Source organism: Salvelinus namaycush, chromosome 5 (assembly GCF_016432855.1).
Source record: "Salvelinus namaycush isolate Seneca chromosome 5, SaNama_1.0, whole genome shotgun sequence".
NCBI lineage: Eukaryota > Metazoa > Chordata > Actinopteri > Salmoniformes > Salmonidae > Salvelinus > Salvelinus namaycush.
In genome coordinates, this window is record NC_052311.1 from 41,145,572 (window position 1) to 41,167,450 (window position 21,879).

The window sequence follows — 21,879 nt, forward strand, 5'->3', positions numbered from 1 at the left end:
CTTTATATACAAGGACTACATATGGAGCGTAGCAAACGCTTTACACCAATCTGTAACCCCTGGGCCTCAGTCATTTCCTAAAACACTACCTCATGTCTGTTTATTTTGAGTAGAATATTGCTTCCCATCTGGTGGCAGACAGTTGTCCTGATAAGCGCCCGACAAACTAATTTCCTAGAATAAATAAAAGATTAAGTGCCACACCTAGTGGTCAAAGGGGGTACAGCATTTACAGCCTATTTCTACCAGAACAGGATGGACCTCGGTGGGTATCAGGACATCTGAAGTAAAGCTTAACCTGGGATTTTTATAGTCTTTTTTTTCAGGACCGTTAGTAGGCCTATCCTCAGGTATCGCTTTTGATTTCATTCATTTCAGTTAGTTTTGAGGTAATGCAAGTGGCTAATGGTTTCTTAATTGTTTTTAGTTTTCTGTCAATTTATTAGGTAGATTGTTTAACATTCATTAGTGCAGCAAATAGTTGTCCAATCACATGACATTCTCCCAGAGTAAGGCCTTTGCATCTTTTGAAGTTCATTCGTTCTTGTTTCTTGGGAGCAAATGACAATGACGGCAACGATGATGAAGGTAAAACATTGATGATCATTGTCTTCCCAATTGATCCACTAAAATTAGACCATTAAATACATTCGAATCAAAGCCATACAACTATGTTTTCTTCGAAATCCTAAAATGAGAATAAATTGCACTGCAATTCACTAGCTTTTTGAGACATGAATAGACATATTTGTCATATAGTGGAAATAACAGTTTAACCATGCAGGTACTACTCCCGACAAGATTTATCGTTGAGAATAAATTTCCTGTTGGTGTTAAATGTGATAGAAAAGGTGCACACATGTCCGTGATAGGCCCATTTCGAGCAAGACCACTTCTCATTGGTCAATTGTTCATAATTGAACGACCAAACAAACTCCGTTTCCAAACCACATAGAAAAACGACTTTTAAAAAACGTAAAGTTTAATTTGGAATTTGAGAGAGAGTGCCTATAGGTCATTCAACTTCCAAACTAGGGGCGATAGCCTACAACAATACCCCACTCAAACGTCACGTGTTGTGCCTCATTTCACACGAGAATCAAAACGGCTGCGATGTATTTGTTTCCTGCACTAGGACCCTGAGGGAGCCTCGGTGTAGAGTTAGGACCTAGGCAGCTAAATAGCATGTGTCATCTTCATTATCTAAAATAATAAGAAAAAATACTCCACTCTGGTCAAGGGGCTTCTAATTCTGAGCAGCCCCACAGATCTAGAGATCTCCACGTGACAGGAGCAGCTATATGAGAAAGCAACCCAAGCATCAGGACCAGTAGTAGCCTACCACTTCACCTCCGCTCGAAGCGCAGATGCAGACAATCTAGAGGAGAATCTACTGGCTTTATATCATTTGCTTTAAACCCCAAGGTAAAACGGGACGTCTGAATGGTGTAGACAAGTTTGTTGAAGTGAATAAGGACACGCTTTCACCGGGGAAACAGGTATTATCGGAATAAAACTCGCGTGCGTCTCAAGAAGGGAGATCACTCGGACCTCTGTTCTCTTCAGAATAACTTTTCATACAAGAGGGATGCTGTATGCTCCAAATCCACTGTGGCTTTCTGAAGTGGATTTAGACTGTCACATATGCAGGTATGTTTCATATTGTGTTCATTGTTAAACGCAGCTTCTTGCGCTCATTATATTGGAAGGTTATTGCTTGTTTGAGAAGCGTTAGAATGTTATGCATTCATTTCATGCCAAGCTCTTTTGTCGAGAATGGAGAGTAAATTATTAACACGTGGGGCAGAAAAATGTTTAATTATTGCAGTGTATTTAAATACAATAGGCTTAGCCTCTTAAACTCCTTAGATCAAGTATTCTTCCCATGTTTGGATATATGTTGATATCGTCACATTTGTTATCACAATAACCCATATCTTTATTTTTACAGCACTCAAAGGGACACTTGTGAATGAAGGGTGAACTTCGTAAACTTCATAAAATGATATTATTCAGTGGTGAGATATTATGTTGTCGCTGCTCGTTTAATGTGTGACAAATTGGAATCATTCAAGAAACTGGAGGACACGGACCAGATAATTCATCCCAAACACCATTGGCACTTCTTATTCGAGTCGGAACACCAGCCGTCCAGATGCAGTTTCGACTTTTCTCATTGGCTTTAATCGTGTTGAACTGTATGGAGTACAGCAGCTGTCAAACGCAGTCAAATCGCTGGAGGAGGAACAAAAGAGGTAAGTGAAACGTCGTCTATATATGCATAAATCATCCTTGCCAATGTGACAGTTGAGAGCGAGAAGTTTTGGATAGTTTGAGCCAGCAACATTAGAAAAAGAAAAATAGACATGGTCGAACAGCTAATATTAAACATTTTGAGACCAAGAGTTTAATCAATATTTGTTGCCATTGTATATCCGGTTCTGTTTATTGATTAGATAATTACCTTGCCAATTTATTCAAACATAACTCGTTGACACGTCGCCTACACGTTGACACTATCATCGCCCTGAGCACAGTGTATTGATCAGGATACAGTGACCGTCCAGCATCCTGTAGACTAGGGCTAGGGTATTTGAGGTGATGCATTTCTGGTAAGTGCGCTCGTGAGTTCCTGGATGAGTTTTATGCACTCTGATATTATCAACCAACTGCCACTATAAGATTAAAAGCGCAGTGAAAAAATTGATTCGAGCCACCTATTATATCCATCCCGCCCGCCAAAACGAAAAGTGCCACAGCGGTGTAAACCAGTAGCCGAGTCTGCCCAGACTGTGGGTATATTTTACAAGGCAACTGTTCGCGACTTCATGAGTTCAACGTGGAAAATATTTTTCTAATTCGTAACAAATTGGCTAGACTTCACCACTCAAAGACATAGTTAGTTGTATTACTAGATTACAGGTAATTCTTGAAGTTATGTTTTGGGGACATTTTGGCAAATGCGCAAAATGTGCGTTTTGGACACATAACGGTCATTGTTTGCTGCCAACCCAAGTATGCCTGATAAGATTTGTGATATTGTTATCTGCTTCGTGTTTCTTACATAGTTGCTGTTGGTGAGTCGTTTGGTCAAATAGCGTAGGCTAGCCCACATTGCTTCGGGCTCTCTGTGCTTTTACCTGTCCGACTGTCCGTGCCAACAAAGAGAGGTCTGTGTCTTTAATTAAATGTGGTACTGCTTAGTAGGCTACAGCGACTAGACGGTAAAAAGCTGGTAGTGCGGCTCTGTCTATCTATTGTCGAGCGCAGCGGCTTAGGGGGGCGTATTGTGGGAGTTTTAATGAATAGATGCGGAACCCCCTTTCCCCTGTCATGAATTCGACCTCTCCAACCTCCTAAGCTGGTTTTAATTGATCCCATAACCGCAGAGTTATCTTTGAACAGTTGGTACACGCATAACAATCGCCTCTGTGGATTTAGCCCATTGGTAAAAACAGCAAGGCGGAATGAATGAGCAGACTGTGACATCAGTGTGCCTGCCTGCTTTTAGCAGCCCCCCCCCCCCCCCCCCCCCCTGGATCTGTGACATAAGCAAGGTCCTTATTCCAGTGGTGGCAATGGAGAGTGGGAACACGGCTTAATCTGAAGTGTGTGTGCTATTCCTTACTGACCCCTGGTTATAGCACAAATACCCTCAACCGAACATGTTAGGTCTATACGGTGTGGTGTGGAGTACAGTAGGGGGGGGGGGGGGGGGGGGGGGGGGGGTTGTAAATTGTAAGGCAATCACAGATTTAATCATATGCAAGGCATGCCAGGGGGAACCTCCACTCCTGGCTGCAAGCCTTCCACTGCCCATCTGCAAATACTCAAGCAATCACTGTGGTGGGGTACTGGCACACACACTTTTCTCTGCTCCTCTATTTTTCTCTTAGGATTGGTGATCTCAGATGCTCCATAATATAATGTTCTTAATGGGATCAAACTTTTTGGCACGGAGTGGAACTGGTTAAGTTTGAGATGCTTTAGGGAGAGAGGCAAATTGATAATGGCATAGGTGTGTGTGTGTTTGTTTGTGTTTCTGTGTTCGTTGTTGATAGAAGTGGTTGAAATGCTTTTTGGCTAGCAGGCTAGAGAGGTATAACCCTTACGTGTGTGTGTGTGTGTGCAAGAGAGAGAGAGGGAGGGAGGGGGTGGCTGGAGGTGGAGGTGAGAGCAAAAGGTTAACTCATACATTTGACTCTGAGGATGGGATTGGACTGAGCTGTACACACATTACCGTAAACTCTCTGAACATCTCAAACTGGATGGTCCAGCCCTCAGCAATGTATGGGTTTTGTACAGATCGTTTTTTGGAGGGAGGTGGAGGATTGGTTCCTGTTGTTTTGGAATGGAATGGCCCAACTGAGGCCAAAAGTGACATTTAGCACACACTGGCAGGCAGCCAAGCTTTAGGCTTTCACTTCCTTCCTTTATTTATTATGGTTATTGAGAGAAGCATGTGAGAGAGAGAGCACTGTTCAATATGCTGTGAGAGGGCTGAATATTTGTGCCTTGCCCTCAAGGCTCACCATGACAGCTCCACATACAGTATGTCTGGCAGGCAGCAGTAACATAGTGAGGTTTCCAAATCAGTCTGGAATGTTCAGTCCCAGACACATTTTAAAAACTGAATATGGAATTGGTCACGTTAAGCTCCCCAGGCATATATATTTTATGGGTAAAGAAAAATAGAGGAACAAATGTCTTTACCTTTCAGGCTGAAATAAATTCAAATAAGTTGGCTGAAATAAGTAGTAGAGCCTTTGCCGTTGACATACAGTATATGATTGGATTAGCTAGGGAAGTGTATGGGAATGCAAGAGTGAAATGCAGGGCAGTTCTAGTCGGCAACAGTCTGTGTTCAAATGCAAACTGTAAGAGAGTCAGGCTAAGGCTAAATTAAGGGAATCTGTGGTGTAAATGGTTTGATCATGTCTTGCAAGCAGCTCCTATACTCTACTACATGACTCAGTCCTCTTTTCCACTGTAGTTATTGTTTTTTCTCTTCATATAAAACCAATGATTTACACCTCCTTACTCCCCCAGCCCGCCCACTAAAAAAAGGGGAACTCATGCCAATGAAGCCTCCTATGATATCATTGCTACACTCAAGGATATTGGTTTTCATTTTTATTCTCTGGCTAATGATGCCACCTGCTGACTACATAAAAACAGACTCAAGTACCAATGTTGCCTGGAGGAAGAGATGCACCATGGGTCAGGGGAGTTTGTAAATCCACTACTAGGAAATGGCTATAGTAGTGAAAGACTGTACAGCACTAGGGTTGCACATTTTGGGGAATATTCAGAGGTGGAAACTTTCCGTGGGAATTAACGTGAATATATGGGAATTAACGGAAATATATGCTAATTAATATTAATACCATTTAAATGTAGATGTTTTTTGCATTGTATATATTTACCATATCATATGGAGACAGAAACATAAACCTTTTACCTTATCATAAGTAGACATAATTGCTAATGATTAAATCCTTCTAATAGAAAAAAAAAAAAAAAACGATTTAGTTATGAATTGAACTTGAATTAAATGAGTTGATTCTTCACATGGGATGATTTCACTGAACAACAAAAGAAAGGGAATATTGAATGATCCCCAATGATCCATCGCATCTCCCAAAAACGTTTTCAACATACATCTGTAAAATGATAGTCTAGAAACTAAAGCTGTGGTTGTCTTCCTCTCAGGCTTCCATGTCTTCTCCCCGTACCTCCTCAATGTCCACCTCTTGAACATCAAACTCTGAGGCCTCATCTACACTGTCACTTTCCAACCTTGTTGAGGATGGCTCGTTGTCAGGCTTAAAAAGCCAAATAAAATTCCGGATAGCCACCAATTTTTCAACTGTTGTATTGGTCAGCCTGTTGCGTGCTTTGGTGTGTGTGTTCCCAAACAAGGACCAGTTGCGCTCTGAGGCGGCTGATGTTGGTGGGATTTGGAGGATGATGGAGGCAACAGGGGAAAGAGCCTCAGATCCACAAAGTCCCTTCCACCAGGTGGCTGATGAGATATGCTGGCACGACTGCCATATTGCATCTCCATCCCAAAGCCCTTGCTTGGAGGTGTACTTCGCCAGACTGCCAAGAACCTTGCCCTCATCCAGGCCAAGGTGGCAAGACACGGCAATGATATCACATTATAGGCCTTGTTGATCTCTGCACCAGACATGATGCTCTTGCCAGCATACTTGGGGTCCAACATGTATGCTGCGGCGTGTATGGGCTTCAGGCAGAAGTCTTCACGCTTTTTGATGTTTTTCAGAACTTCAGTTTCCTCTGCTTGGAGCAACAGTGAAGTGGGCAGGGCAGTACGGATTTCTTCTCTTACAGCTGCAAGCGGAGTCTGAACATCAGACAGGATGGCATTGTCTCCCTCAATCCGTGCAATGGCTACTGCTATAGGTTTCAGGAGATTCAGGCTGTTTACCACTCTCTCCCAAAATACATAATCCAGTAGGATCCTCTTGATGGGGCTGTCTATATCGGCAGACTGTGATATGGCCATTTCCAGGAGACTGTCAAACATGATGACAACACCACCCCAACGGGTGTTGCTGGGCAGCTTCAATGTGAGGCTCTTATTCTTCTCACTTTGCTTGGTGAGGTAGATTACTGCTATAACTTGATGACCCTTCACATACCTAACTATTTCCTTGGCACTCTTGTAGAGTGTATCCATTGTTTTCAGTGCCATGCTGTCCTTGAGGAGCAGATTCAATGCATGAGCAGCACCGCCAATGGGTGTGATGTGAAGGTAGGACTCCTCTACTTTAGACCAAGCAGCCTTCATGTTCGCAGCATTGTCTGTTACCAGTGCAAATACCTTCTGTGGTCCAAGGTCATTGATGACTGCCTGCAGCTCATCTGCAATGTAGAGACTGGTATGTCCGTTGTCCCTTTTGTCTGTGCTCTTGTAGAATACTGGTTGAGGGGTGGAGATGATGTAGTTAATTATTCCTTGTCCACGAACATTCGACCACCCATCAGAGATTGCAATACAGTCCCCTTTCTCTATGATTTGCTTGACCTTCACTTGAACTCTGTTGAACTCTGCATCCAGCAAATGAATAGATAAAGCATGTCTAGTTGGAGGGGTGTATGCTGGGCGAAGAACATTCAGAAATGTCTTCCAATACACATTGCCTGTGAGCATCAGAGGTGAACCAGTTGCATACACAGCTCGAGCAAGACAGTCATCAGCATTTCTTTGACTACGTTCCTCCATTGAGTCAAAAAAATGTCATATTCCAGGAGGACCATGAGCTGTTGCTATCGATAAGGTGTCTGATTCATCATTTTCACCTTGAATAGAAGTAGAGGGACTTTTGTCAGAGGTTTTGTTGTGAGCTCTGAGGGAAATTTTAGCACTTGGCCAGATGATTCTGCATCTTTGTTGCATTCTTCACATATGATTTGGCATAGTATTTGCAAATATACACAGCTTTTCCTTATACGTTAGCTGCAGTGAACTATCTCCACACATCAGATAGTGCCCGTGGCATTTTCCTGTAAAGATTAAATGAGAAAAATAATAATAATAATACAATTCCATGTACATATACATAGTTAAGCAGTTAGATTAAACAACTCCTTTGTAAGATAAATGTTTTAAAATGAAACATGTATGGAAACAGGTGAATTAACACTCCTCAGTTAGCAGGCTCAAGCAAGCTAAAACCCACATGGTAGCAAAAACTAACTAGCAGAAATTGTTAACAAATTATAAATGATTTAACCTTTACTGCTCCAGCGTTCCGCCAGCGGAACTCCTCCCACATTCCACTGAAAAGGCAGAGCGCGAAATTCAAAATATATTTTTTAGAAATATTTAACTTTCACACATTAACAAGTCCAATACAGCAAATGAAAGGTACACATCTTGTGAATCCAGCCAACATGTCCGATTTTTAAAATGTTTTACAGCGAAAACAGCACGTATATTTGTGTTAGCTCACCACCAAATACAAAAAAGGACAGACATTTCTCACAGCACAGGTAGCATGCACAAAGCCAACCTAACTAACCAAGAACCAACCAAACTAACCAACAAACAACTTCATCAGATGACAGTCTTATAACATGTTATTCAATAAATCTATGTTTTGTTCGAAAAATGTGCATATTTCAGGTATAAATCATAGTTTACATTGCAGCTACAATCAGAAATTGCACCGAAAGCAGACAGAATAATTACAGACACCAACGCCAAATACCTAAATACTCATCATAAAACATTTCTGAAAAATACATAGTGTACAGCAAATGAAAGACAAGCATCTTGTGAATCCAGCAAATATTTCCGATTTCGTAAGTGTTTTACAGCGAAAACACAATATAGCGTTATATTAGCTTACCACAATAGCCAGAAACACAAGCCATTTCCCAGCAGTAAAAGTTAGCGATCGTGACACACCAGCAAAAGATATATAATTTTTGACTAACCTTGATAAGGTTCATCAGATGACAGTCCTATAACATCAGGTTATACATACACTTAGGTTTTGTTCGAAAATGTGCATATTTAGAGCTGAAATCAGTGGTTATACATTGTGCTAACGTAGCTATTTTGTCCCACAACGTCCGGATTTTTTTCTGACACTTTTTCTGACACACATATTCTGACCAAATAGCTATTCATAAACATAACTAAAAAATACATGTTGTATAGGAAATGATAGATACACTAGTTCTTAATGCAATCGCCGTGTTAGAATTCTAAAAATAACTTCATTACCACATAAGGCTTACGTTATGTCGACCGAGTGCCCAAAACCTGGGCGCAAAACTAATAGTACACAGTTCGACAGATATATGAAATAACATCATAAAATGGGTCCTACTTTTGCTGATCTTCCATCAGAATGTTGTACAAGGTGTCCTTTGTCAAGAACAATCGTTGTTTGGATTTAGAATGTCCATTTTCCCTCTTGAATTAGCAAGCGCACTAGCCAAGTGGCGCGAAGCTCTCCTTTCTGAACAAAGGCACACAACGCAACACGCCTAACGTCCCGAATAAATTTCAAAATTCTAATAAAACTATATTGAAAAAACATACTTTACGATGATATTGTCACATGTATCAAATAAAATCAAAGCCGGAGATAGTAGTCGCCTATAACGACAGCTATTCAGAAGGCAAATCCAGGTCCAACTTCGCGCCTTCCTGAAAACAGAAAATGGGTGACACGTCATTCCAAGAGGACGTATTCCATCTCAGACCAAGATAAACACTCCATTTCTTCTCTCACTGCATCTTGACATCCAGGGGAAGGTGTATGACGTGCATGTATACTAATAGGTATCATGCCCATTTATAGGCAGGACCCAGAAGAGAGCATCGATTTCAGATTTTCCACTTCCTGGTCAGGAAGTTTGTGCCAAATGAGTTCTGTTTTACTCACAGATATAATTCAAACGGTTTTAGAAACTAGAGAGTGTTTTCTATCCAATAGTAATAATAATATGCATATTGTACGAGCAAGAATTGAGTATGAGGCCGTTTAAATTGGGCACGTTTTTCCCCCAAAGTGACAACAGCGCCCTCTGTCCTCATCAGGTTAAACACACTTTGCTGTAGGCTACTATTTAACAAAAAATCATGTATGTCATAAAATATATTCACCCCACCCAGTATTGTAATCAAAACTTACCAGAAAGCAGGTAGTCCTTGGCTCAGACAGTGTAGTAGTGTGGGCTCAATAGCATCTCATTGGTGTGCAAGATCTTGAGAATCAGCTGTACATGTGATGGAAGAGTGCACTGCACATGTGATGGAAGAATGCACTGTGCATGCAGAGGGTTGCAATTCCATTAAATCAGGGATAGTTTCACCAAAATATGCCACAACACCTAGAATTGCCTTGTGTATCCCACAAAAAGGTTCACTGTTATAAGCTAACTTTTTTGGATGAATTTAAGCAAAATTCCCCAAATTCCAGGGCTTAACTTCCCATGGAAATTTTTTAGAAATTCTCATCAGCCACCTGGTGGAAGGGACCTTGTGGATCTGAGGCTCTTTCCCATGTTACCTCCATCATCCTCCAAATCCCACCAACGTCAGCCGCCTCAGAGCGCAACTGGTCCTTGTTTGCGAGCACACACACACCAAAGCACGCAACAGGCTGACCAATAAAAGGGTTGAAAAATTGGTGTCCATCCGGGAAAATTTTTGGCTTTTGAGCCTGACAACGAGACATCCTCAACAAGCTTGGAAAGTGACAGTGTAGATAAGGCCTCAGTCTGATGAAATGTTGAAAACGTTTTTGGGAGATGCGATGGATCATTGGGGATCATTCGATATACCCTTTCTTTTGTTGTTCAGTGAAAACATCCCATGTGAAGAGTCAACTCATTTAATTAAAGTTCAATTCGAAACTAAATTGTTTTTAAAATTTCTATTGGAAGGATTTAATCATTAGCAATTATGTCTACTTATGATAAGGTAAAATGTTTATGTTTCTGTCTCCATATGATATGGTAAATATATCCAATGCAAAAAACATCTACATTTAAATGGTATTAATATTAATTAGCATATATTTCCGTTAATTCCTACGGAAAGTTTCCACCTCTGAAAATTCCCCAAAATGTGCAACCCTACTTAGAAGGATATGCCTTACATTTACATTTTAGTAATTTAGCAGACACTCATTCAGAGCTACTTAAAGGAGCAATTAGGGTTAAGTGCCTTGCTCAAGGGCACATCAGCTGATTTTTCACCTAGCCGGGTACTGGCCCAACTTTCTTAACTGCTAGACTACCTGCCGCCCTGAAAGCACTCAGACCGCAATTGCTAATTCTCTGTATTTTCTGTGAGAGAAATGGATACAAATAGCGTGACTGTAAGTCCCTTTGAATGAAAGCGTCTGCTAAATGTCATATATTATTATATATTAATAGTTTATGACTGTCTATTAAATAGCTTATTGTCCCTCTTATTGTTTGGTGGACATGAAGCCATTTTAAACCGACTCCGACAGGGAGAGGGAATGCTCCACGAGGCCACTCTTAAAGCAGCTTTGCCACTCTGTCTTTGGAAAAAGTGAAAAGGGGCCCGCAGATGGCATGTCTTTTAACAAGGCTTTTTCACATAATGCCACTCTAATCCACGGGATGGGCACCCTGTATCCTGTGTGTGTGCACGCTCTCTCCTAAGCCAGGAAGACTGTGTGACTTTATTCCACAGCAGCAGTGTGTTTCTCCTGGCTGGTTATGAAGGAGCCCTGTACGTTGTGCACCGGCGTGTCACCGCGCAAAGCGGCACATGGAACGATCACTTTACAGAAACGCTGGAAAGCAATCCGGGGTTCGTGGTGCGGAATAGCAGTAGCCCCCATCCTCCTAAATTCTGCTCCTAGCCTAGGGGGCTTTTAAAGATGAGAGGGGGTGGAGGGACGGGAGAGAACATATTTAAGCAGATCAGCTGGATGTGGCTGAATGTGAGCAGCATCACCTGAGAGGGATTACTGCTCGCCAAGTCCTGACCTGAGCCCCGGCTGCAGCGTCTAAGAGGAACCGTGTTCCCTTTCTCTTCCCAGGCCCCATCAGCCAAGCCGTTAATGTGTGTGTGTGCATGCATGCATGCACGTCTTTATGCAGGTGTGTTTTGGTGTCTGGGCAGTGCCAATTTTGTGGAAAATCATGGCAGGTAATTCAAGTGTTCAGCTGCATTGACAAATAAATTCAGTAACAAAACAAAACCTGTGAACTACAGTAAATGTTGCGGCGAGGTCAGTCTGGTGGGACCCACTAACCCAAGCATGTCCATCCTGTCTGTCTGTAGTGTAGCAGACCTGCTAGGTCTCATTCACAGCCGTATCAAATGAAGCCGGTGAAAGGGTCCTCAGTCCTCAGTGCACCGATGCCATGCTACACTGGTGGAAATCCCCAGAGGAAAAAAAACCAACACAGGTGTCATGAACTTGTAGTCAGGCTCGGAGAGATTCCTCAGGACCCACGTGACAAGCTGAGGGTTATCTGTTTCTGTTTTGTCTTCATTTTCTCTCACCACAAAAAAACATTGTCTATTCACCCTCTGCCTATTCACCCTCTGCCTATTCACCCTCTGCCTATTCACGCTCTGCCTAGCCCCCTTCACCCTATAAACTCAATTAGCCCCAATTAATTTAAATTGGCACCAACACGTAGCTTTCTGATTCGATGGCGGTGTAGTAGGTTTGCGAACTAGAGGGCTGAGGTTTCTCCGCTTTCTCGCTTTTTTTGCGTGCCGTTTCGTGTCTGAGCGAAGACTGAGGAAGATCCATTTCACACAGAGGAGAAGGCTGGTTTTATACACTTCTACACGTTTCCATTTATCAGGTCACTGCAGAGAAACAGTCATTGTGTGTAGATTTGGTTCCCGTTTTTTTATTTTTCTCGGGGAAATACACAAGATTTTCTCATCCACCCTCAATCATTGTCATCAGAGGATCCCATATGTTGGCAACACTAAATGCCAAACATATGTTTTTCTTTCAGGCTACATTTTACCACACTGTGAAAGTTCATTTTCGGAAATGTGAAGTAAAATGGACTTATTATATGAATCTTATAATACACTCCATATTTCCCCGTGGTGATTGGAAACTCCAGAGCTGGAGACAAAAGGTCCAGTGTCCCTTTCGAGTGCGAGGGAAATTTTGGTAACCCTCACCTATGTTATTCTCACAATAGCACGCCTGCCTACAGCAATTACACCTTAATACGTTTTCGTATAAAGCTACTAAATATGGCCAGCCAGTTTGGTTCGATACTCTTGAGTTTATTGGGCCATAAAAGTCATAATGTGGGGATCGTTTCTAAGTGGTGCGCATAAAACAACAAAAAATAAGCATTTAAACACAAAAGTGAGTCATGCGGGGGCTTCAGAGGTAGGTGAGAGGACCAGAGACAGAGAGAGGGAGGCCCTCGTCAACTAACCTCTCACTATGCTCATGTGAAGAACAACACTCAAGTGTTTCCTCAGCATTTACTCAGAACAGTGTATTGATAATATGGTCACAACTGGTGTGATTCTTAAGTAATACTATAGGTATTTTAAAATTGTCATAGACTCTAGCTACCCTAGTCATAGACTGTTCACTCTGCTACCGCACGGCAAGCGGTACCGAAGCGCCAAGTCTAGGTCCGAGAGGATTCTAAACAGCTTATATCCCACACGCCATAACACTCCTGAACATCTAATCAAATGGATACCCCAGACTATTTGCCCCCCCCCCCTCTTTTACACCGCTGTTATCATCTATGCACAGTCACTTTAACAACTCTACCTACATGTACATATTACCTCAACTAACATGTACATATTACCTCAACTAACCGATGCCCCCACACATTGACTCTGTACCAGTACCCCCCTGTATATAGACTCACTGTTGTTATTTTACTGCTGCGCTTTAACACTTGTTACTTTTATTATTTTCTTATTTCTTATTCTTATCTGTATTTTTTTAACTGCATTGTTGGTCAGGGCCTCGTAAGTAAGCATTTCACTGTAAGGTCTACACCTGCTGTATTCGGCACATGTGACTAATAACATTTTATTTGATTTGAAGTATGGGGATCACTATAAAAAAAATGAGGGCATATGTTAAGAGGTTATTAAAAGCTGGAACTTGATGGCCAGCAGTTTAGCAGCCGTTGGGCTGCAGGTGATTAACATCACCACTCCTAGGGACATAGCCAGAGTCAAAGGCAGGGACGGAATAGGGACGGTCCAGTGTTGTACTACTGCAGTGAGCCACATATCTGACTCTTGTTTGCCATGTCTGTGTGTGTGTTTGTCTCCGTGTGCCTGCAGACTAGTACCTACTTTGGATCGATCTCTGCAAGGCCCTGGTAACTTGAGATCAGGAGCCACCCTCCCCCTGACAAATACACACACACACACACACACACACACACACAGGCAGACAAGCATGTGGGGTTGGCCTTTGGCTCTGCAGAGTATTTACATCCACGCCTGCTCTAATGGCTGCTACAACAACAGACAGGGAGGCATGGTGGAGCTGTGTGATCCGGAGAGCAGAGCAGGGCTCGCTCTACCCCCTCCCCACCCTTTATTAAGACTCAACAGATGGACATGCCTCCCTTTTCCCTCCTCTCTGCTTTTATTGGACCTCTAATTATGCTTACACGCCACATCAAAATAAGGCCCAGCATGCAATGCCTTTGGTATGGGGAGGAAGTGAGCCGGTCAGATGCAATAAACCGTCTCACTGTGTGTAACTTGCCTGTAATTTAGGAATCCGCCGGACATGGATGTACTGTACTGGAGGTGATGGTGGAGGTGATGGTGGTGCTCCCGAACCCACCCACTGTGTGAGGCTGCAGGATTGATGAATGCAGCTGGGGCTGGACCTGCGGCTTGACTGAGGCTGGGCTGCGGGTAGGGCTGGGGCTGGACCTGCGGCTTGACTGAGGCTGGGCTGGGGGTAGGGCTGGGGCTGGACCTGTGTCTTGACTGGGGCTGGGCTGGGGGTAGGGCAGGGCTTGGATCTGAGGCTAGAGCTATAGGACTTGGACAGGGGCTTGACTTGGGCTGAAGCTTAGGCTGGGATATTGGGCTTGTGCTGTTTGGGGCTGGGACTAATCAGATGGGGCTTAGGCTGGAACCGGGGCTGTATTTGTATTTATTAAGGATCTGTGCACTAGGTTGGATCTAGGATTAGGTCTCGGGCTGGAGCCAAGTGCTGGTAGTCATTACAGGGCCCTGATGCTGAGTTTAGAGAGATTGTCGAGACGAACCAATGAGATGCCTCATCAATCATCTAATTAGGCTCACTATGTTGCTTCTATTAACAATGTTGACAGTTGACAGTCCCATACTGAAAAGGACTGTCAGCACACCACCGTCATTCTGCTCTAACAGAAGTGAACAGAGCACTTTAGCCATGCACAAAACCACATGGGTGACACTGGCAGTATATACAGTATGTAGTTACGAAGTTGTAGATAGAGAGTGAACAGTGATATATTCTCACCCAAGTGCTGAATATGAAATGTCCCATTTAGATGCACCAAGTTACTTTCTCTGGATGACTATCCTGGCAAGACCCAAATATAGTGAAGGCAGAGCTAGTTAAAACCATGGTTCCTAGTCCTGTGTACTTGGGGATTCTGATGCATTCTGCTGAGTGGAAGGCATCCGAACAAGCGTTCTCCTCTCCCTCAGACCTTGTCAGAGATGGAATGCATCCCGAGTCATTCCACATGGGCCCAGATATAAGACTATCTGTAATATAGCTTACTGCATGGTTGGGTTTTGGTCAGTGTGTGGTTGTGGTCATTGTTGTTGTTTGTCGTGTTGTTGTCTGTGTTGACTCAAAGGCCATGTTCATTTGTGTACTTTGCTCTGGCTTTATGCCACACAGCCAGGACACACAGAGAGAGAGATGGAGAGATAGAGAGAGAGAGAGAGAGAGATGGAAAGAGAAAGAAATAATGTTAAGTGTAATCTAAGGAAATTTACAAGCTGCATTATGATTTTAATGTCACGTGTGGCTGCCTCACATTTCCAGCTTGTTTGGTTACTGAATATGCTTTGTTGTGGTACTTTTATGCATTCTCAACTCCATTCAGTTTTTTTTTTTTTTTTTTGCTAACTTGGTTTAGGGACCAGACAGTGGAGCAAAACTGCGGTAGGGAAGATTGGTGAAGAAAATGTGAAAGGAGAAAAAGAACTAATTTCACATTTTTCAAATTCCTTTCTTTTTCTTACAGCTATTTGTATTACATCTTGGCTGACTTCTCCTTAACTCAATATGATTTTTTGGAACGGCAGCCAGGTCTCATGAGCACACTGTATAAACAACTTTCACAGACAGGAGCCCTAACTAATATGTGTAAGTAGGCAGGGGTCACATGTAGTTTACATACTAATGGGTTTCGAGATGGCACGGCCATGATGCGGTAAGGGACAGTAGCAACGTGTAATGGACAATTTAGGGCTGGGTATCATCATTAAAGCACAGTCGCTTGTACATGCGCACACACACACACACACACTGTACAGTATGTGTATGGTTTTAGCAAGCAGTGTTTGGTTGAAAACAACTAACACGATTTGTAAAAGCCAGGGGAAGGATTATACCTAAAAACCCATCAGCTTTTAAGGATGTAGAGAAAGTATGTAGAGAAGATAGCACCTTTTTTTCTAAGAGTGTATCTGGAACCTAAAAGGGTTCTTTGGCTTTCCCCAAAGGAGAACCCTTTGCGGAACCCTTTTTGGTTCCAGGTTAGGGTTGCAAACCTACCGGTAAGATAAAGGAAACTTGAGTAATTTGGGTAATTAACAGAAAATGTATGGCAATCTTGAGTAACTTTGGTAATTTATAAAAATGTATTCATATACGACATTTATTTATTATATCTGTGCCCATATTTCCCATGAGTTTCTAGTAGATAGACCATATGGTTCAAGAGAAAATAGCCAAATTAATGAAAAGAGCATTAACTCTTCCAAATCTTCCAAATATTGACTCCACCAGTTTGATGCCTAAACATTGACAACAAATACATATTGACATAGTCAAATAATTAAAAAAATATGAAGAATATTTCATGCTGAAACCCTCATATTTAACATCAATGGTATTCACTAAATTGATGGTTTGTATTTAGGATAATGCTTTTTCAGCTTTGTCATTATATTTTTTATTTTAAAATTATCTTATTTCATATGTGTTACATGTGATAAGGCCATACCGAGGGACAGAGATTATTACAGACACCTGTGATAATCTGAAGTACTCAAAAGTGCCACTAGATGTCTTGTGATAGATTACATAAAAACCTTGAAAGATACCAAAATTCTAGTAGTTTACTGGTAAACTTACCAAGCTAACAGTAATATACTTTTTGTTTCCATAAAATATGGAAACAAAATGGGTTCTAACTGGAACCATAAAGGGTTCTCCTATGGGGACAGCAGAAGAACCCTTTTGGAACCCTTATTTTTAAGAGTGTAGTTTTCTAAGGCTGTATGGTAACCCTACCACAACAGGGCTAGGAATTCCATCAGGCAGGATTGTTTAGACAAGAGAAGAGACTCCTGTGGTTTGAGTTATCATAACTCCTTAGCACAACCAGTGCCTCGGGGACTTGGGTAATAGCATAAAAATAAATGTGCAAGATAAATGTGGATTTATCAAGACGAGTCCCCACACTTGTCTCAAAAAAGTGTGAAACGGTGCTGAAATAGTTGAACACACGCGGCGGGTAGGCTGTTGCTTCAAATGTATTCTAACAATTGGATGACTTTCATCCTGAGTTTCAGTCAGGAAAAATGTGATGACTTAAATTGCATTAGCCTACTTTATTCCAATATTTCCGTAATTCAGTGATATTTAGTGTAACAGTAACTCTTGCATAAAAAACACATTTGTTGTTCATTTGTAATAGTAATTAGTGTGGCATGTTGACACCTGCCAGGTAGGGACTTATCCTAGTCTAAGCTGTTGACTTCTTTGTAATAAGACACTAAGGGCTTACATACCACCCATGTCTTTGGATGGAAGCCAATTTACACGTATCGCATTATTTATCCTATCTAACACGTTTTGTTTGTTCGTTATTTTAGGAACTCGGTCCGGGTCTCAACTTACTGTTGAGTTAGAATAGTAGAATACACAAGGTGCAATTTCGAAATTTGGTTGTGCATCATCAGTTTTGTTCTCGTTATGTCAGTCACTGACAGTCACTCGCCTGTGTCAGCAAAAAAAAAAAAAGATTGATAAGTTAGTCTAGCCAGCTATCTAAACTTGTAGTAATCATGGTCGAATTACTGACCGAGTGGCCCCCATTGGTTTTGTTAGTCACTCTCACTCAGATATCATATTCAAAACTGCAAATATTTCTCTCCAAACTATGGCAAAATATGTGATAAATTGCAGGAAATTAGCTGTAAAACTGCAAATGTTTCAAATTTCAAGCAACATTTTTTCACTTAGGGCCCTCAAAAGGCAGACCCGCTAGCTCCTGCAGCCCCTCGTGATTAGTTCAGATTTTTTTGTGGCCCCCAACCCCATCAGTTGCCCATCCCAACCATCCATGTGAATTAGACATATGGTTCACAATCCTAATTTGAACACCTAATGCACATACCATACTGCCCCAAGAGGTGCGTTTAAAAAGGTTTCTGTACTTTGCCATCCGATTTCATTACTTCTATGGGAAATGCTCTCTAATACAGTCTTATACACCTTTCAGACCAATATGTTTTTCCTCCAACTTTAGCATCCCACCAACTTTTTGCTCAATTTTCTTTATATATGAAAGGTATTGCCAGTGATAAAGCCTCTACTTTTATTTTCCGCCAACCGACCTAGTCGTGATTGCAGTAAAGTTCTGCCTACGGTATGAAATGTAGCCGTAATGCTGAGGCGGCATTGACACGCACTACGCTCTTAATATTTGCTAGGCAGCGCCAGTTACTACCATTTATTTTATTTATTTTAATTTTATTTTTTAATTTTATTTTTACAGGGACAGTGCACATTAATCAACGTTTCAGTAAAAGTGCCGGTTTTAGCCAGCCGGCTAATTTTCAACCGCAGTCCCTGGGCAGGTTATTAAAAACAATTACAATATAGACAATAGCAACATAGAACAAGCAAGACATAGCAACATAGGACATTCTCCTGCCAGTTTTAAACTTTGCGAGGCATGTCACTTCACCCATCTTTTCTCATAGCCCACCGCCTGCAGTGTTTTCTTAACCACAACTGGATGTATCCATAAAGAATTACTGTTCCACTAAATATCACTGAATTACGGAAATATTGGAATAAAGTAGGCTAATGCAATTTAAGTCATCACATTTTTCCTGACTGAAACTCAGGATGAAAGTCATCCAATTGTTAGAATACATTTGAAGCAACAGCCTACCCGCCGCGTGTGTTCAACTATTTCAGCACCGTTTCACACTTTTTTGAGACAAGCGTAGGGACTCGTCTTGATAAATCCACATTTGAATATTGGTTAGGCTACAATTAGGCTGTAGAAATGTTAGCTATGTTGAGGTGAACGCTGCTCACGATCATCTTGTCTAGTTGGCTCATGTATTAGCACTGGCAAACATTGGCCAGCATGTTATGTAGCTTAACAAGTGGATTATGTTGCTCTTCACTCGCAGTTGCTTAGTAGCCTACTCCCGACCAAAAGCCTATGACTCGTCTCAATCAATCAATGTGATTTTGTTTCATTGAATCAGCGTCTGTGTTGACTGTGATCAGGGTAGCCTAAGTGTCTTGTCTGTTTAATGAACACTAACTATTGATTTCATGTGCATGGCACAGCCATGTAGCATATAGGCTGCACAGACCAGCAACATAATTCAACTCAAAATATGCCATTCTATTCTTTTGAAAATAAATTATTAGTCTTATGTTTCTTAGGACCTGCCTAAAACAAATGAATAATGGATTTCGTTGTGATGGTATATATTCAATGGATTTATTAAAATAGAAGTCCACCCACATTGGCAAACGTCTACTCAAACTCATGTGCACGGAGATATAAAAGGCCTCCCGGGTGGCGCAGTGGTCTAGGGCCCTGCATCGCAGTGCTAGCTGCGCCACCAGAGTCTCTGGGTTCGCGCCCAGGCTGGGCTGGGTTCGCGCCCAGGCTCTGTCGCAGCCGGCCGCAACCGGGAGGTCCGTGAGGCGACGCACAATTGGCATAGCGTCGTCCGGGTTAGGCCGGTAGGGATATCCTTGTCTCAGTATGTAAAAAATGTAATAAAATGTATGCACTCTACTGTAAGTCGCTCTGGATAAGAGCGTCTGCTAAATGACTAAAATGTAAATGTAAAAAATGCATATCTCAACAAGAATGTGGTAGAAATGGGACTATATAAATTGAGCTCTAAAAATTGGCAGATTTTTTAAATATTTTTTTTACAGGTAACATACCATGAAGTCTATCTGTTAAGGGTAAGAAACAGTCCTCAATTACTAAAGTTTGAAAACCCAATGCGGTGCAATTCTCACTCTCGAGTGAAAGGTGGTGGTGGGATTGGAGATATTGGAGCCGGGGAACGATGCTTTGAAGTTGGCTTTTTGTGGCGTGGACCATGTGTGAAAGTAAGACCGTGTCTCAGCCATCGTCCCCCCCTGTGGAGCGCTCCACTTTTGACCCTGTGGATCACCTCAGATCTCCCTCCAGGCCGCAGGGCCGAGCGGGGGTGAGAGGTTGTATCTTGTTAAAGGGTTAATGAGGTAAAACTGTGTGGCACGGTTCATGTTCACCCAGTGGAGAGAGGGAGGTCCGTAGTGATAGTCAGTGTGACTATGTACACAGTGTGTGTGCAGGGCTCTAAAGTGCAACCATTTTGAGCATATGCTCCTAAATATTTTGCGCAAAAAATGTTTACCAGAATAATTGTTGTTATGATTAGGCTTTGCTGTACCACTGCCTCCGAGTGCCATACCCCTCGGGCCCGGAGAGCAAATCAAGTGCACCTATAGGCCTACGGCTGGCTAATCAGATAGCTCAGATTACTGTGTCTGCAGCTTCCTCGAGCGCTGATACTATGAGATTTCAAAGGTTCTAAAACCAAGACTAGAGACCCAGCTAGCACATTAGGTTCCTTGGAAGATGTGGGAACGTACATTTTTGGTTTACCATTGGTTCTGGGAACGAAGCCATACGTTTCCCGACCGGTGAAACGGAAGTGAACATTTCACCTTCTTCTGGGACCGTTGATTTTTAGGTTGATAACGTTTTACTCTTGTTCCTTGAAAGTTTTCCTGGGAGGTTTTATTAATGCTCTCAGAATGGATATTATAGGTTATTTGGAGGTTTTTAAATTACTTCCTTAACTTTCACTGAATGTTTCAGTAAGACTTTTAATAACACTGCTAGCTTATTTTTGGTTAACTTTTTTGAACTCCAAGCACAGATAGGACATGGAAATTCATTTGCTTAGGCATTAATCATGGAAACATTCATTTTTTATTGTGACACGGCATCAGTGAGATTCAAACCTATAATCCTCTGTTCTCTATTCATGGATTTTGTCCACTATGCCACCAGGATGGAGCTAGCATGCCATGTTTTTTTTAACGCATACAAAGCTGTTATTTTTTGTCTATTCAAACAGACCCCATTTCAAAGGAAACAAGCACTCATTAAGATCAGGTGTGGGAAATTAGTGGGTGAGGCCAACACACCAGAACACACTTAACAAGATAGAGGATAGAGAGAGTTTTGTTGATGCTCAGAACGGAATGTATGTTTTTAAATAACATTCTTAGAACGTTCTCTGAATGTCACTAAAGTTTTCTTTTTTATGGAACATTTTCTTAACGTTCTCGGAACAATGAGAACATGAATTTAAATAGAACGATGAGGAAGCCTGTAGGAAACGTTATGCTGAAGTACTGAAATTCCCACAGAAGAACTTTGTTTCTTTACATTCTCTGAACTATTTGAGAACATTCTCAATGTCACACAAGTTGGAGAACTTTCCTAGAACATTATCAAAATTGAAATGAAATGTAACCATGTTTGAACTTTTAGGAAACGTTCTGTTGAAGTAATGAAATACCAAGAAAATAACTATTCCCAGAAAGTTGTCGAAAGGTTAAAAAAATAATCATAGGACAACCACGCTCTAAGAAACATGTGGTTCTCAGAACGTTATGTACTAAGTGGGGAGAGACTGTCAGGGATACAGCAAAGAGCTGCTGTTTTTAAGAGCAGTTCATGTTTACGTTTGTATTTAGAACTGTCAACATTTTTTAGTCAACACTTTTATAAGCCATAAAATGAGCTTCTCCCTTCGTCCACTCGCACTTTAACCAGCACTGCAATGAACGAATAGCAATATGTATTGAAAGTCTTGCATTGTTAATA

General features: G+C 41.7%; 1 protein-coding gene across 2 annotated transcripts in view; it reads left to right on the forward strand.

The window, feature by feature from the left end:
- The first annotated feature begins 2,155 nt into the window (after positions 1 to 2,155).
- LOC120047540 (R-spondin-2-like) overlaps positions 2,156 to 21,879 on the forward strand; it is a 71,932-nt gene continuing 52,208 nt past the window's right edge. For both annotated transcript variants that reach the window (XM_038993068.1, XM_038993069.1), the window contains exon 1: positions 2,156 to 2,255. In XM_038993068.1, the coding sequence (XP_038848996.1) occupies positions 2,156 to 2,255 (100 nt within the window). The remainder of the gene's footprint in view (positions 2,256 to 21,879) is intronic.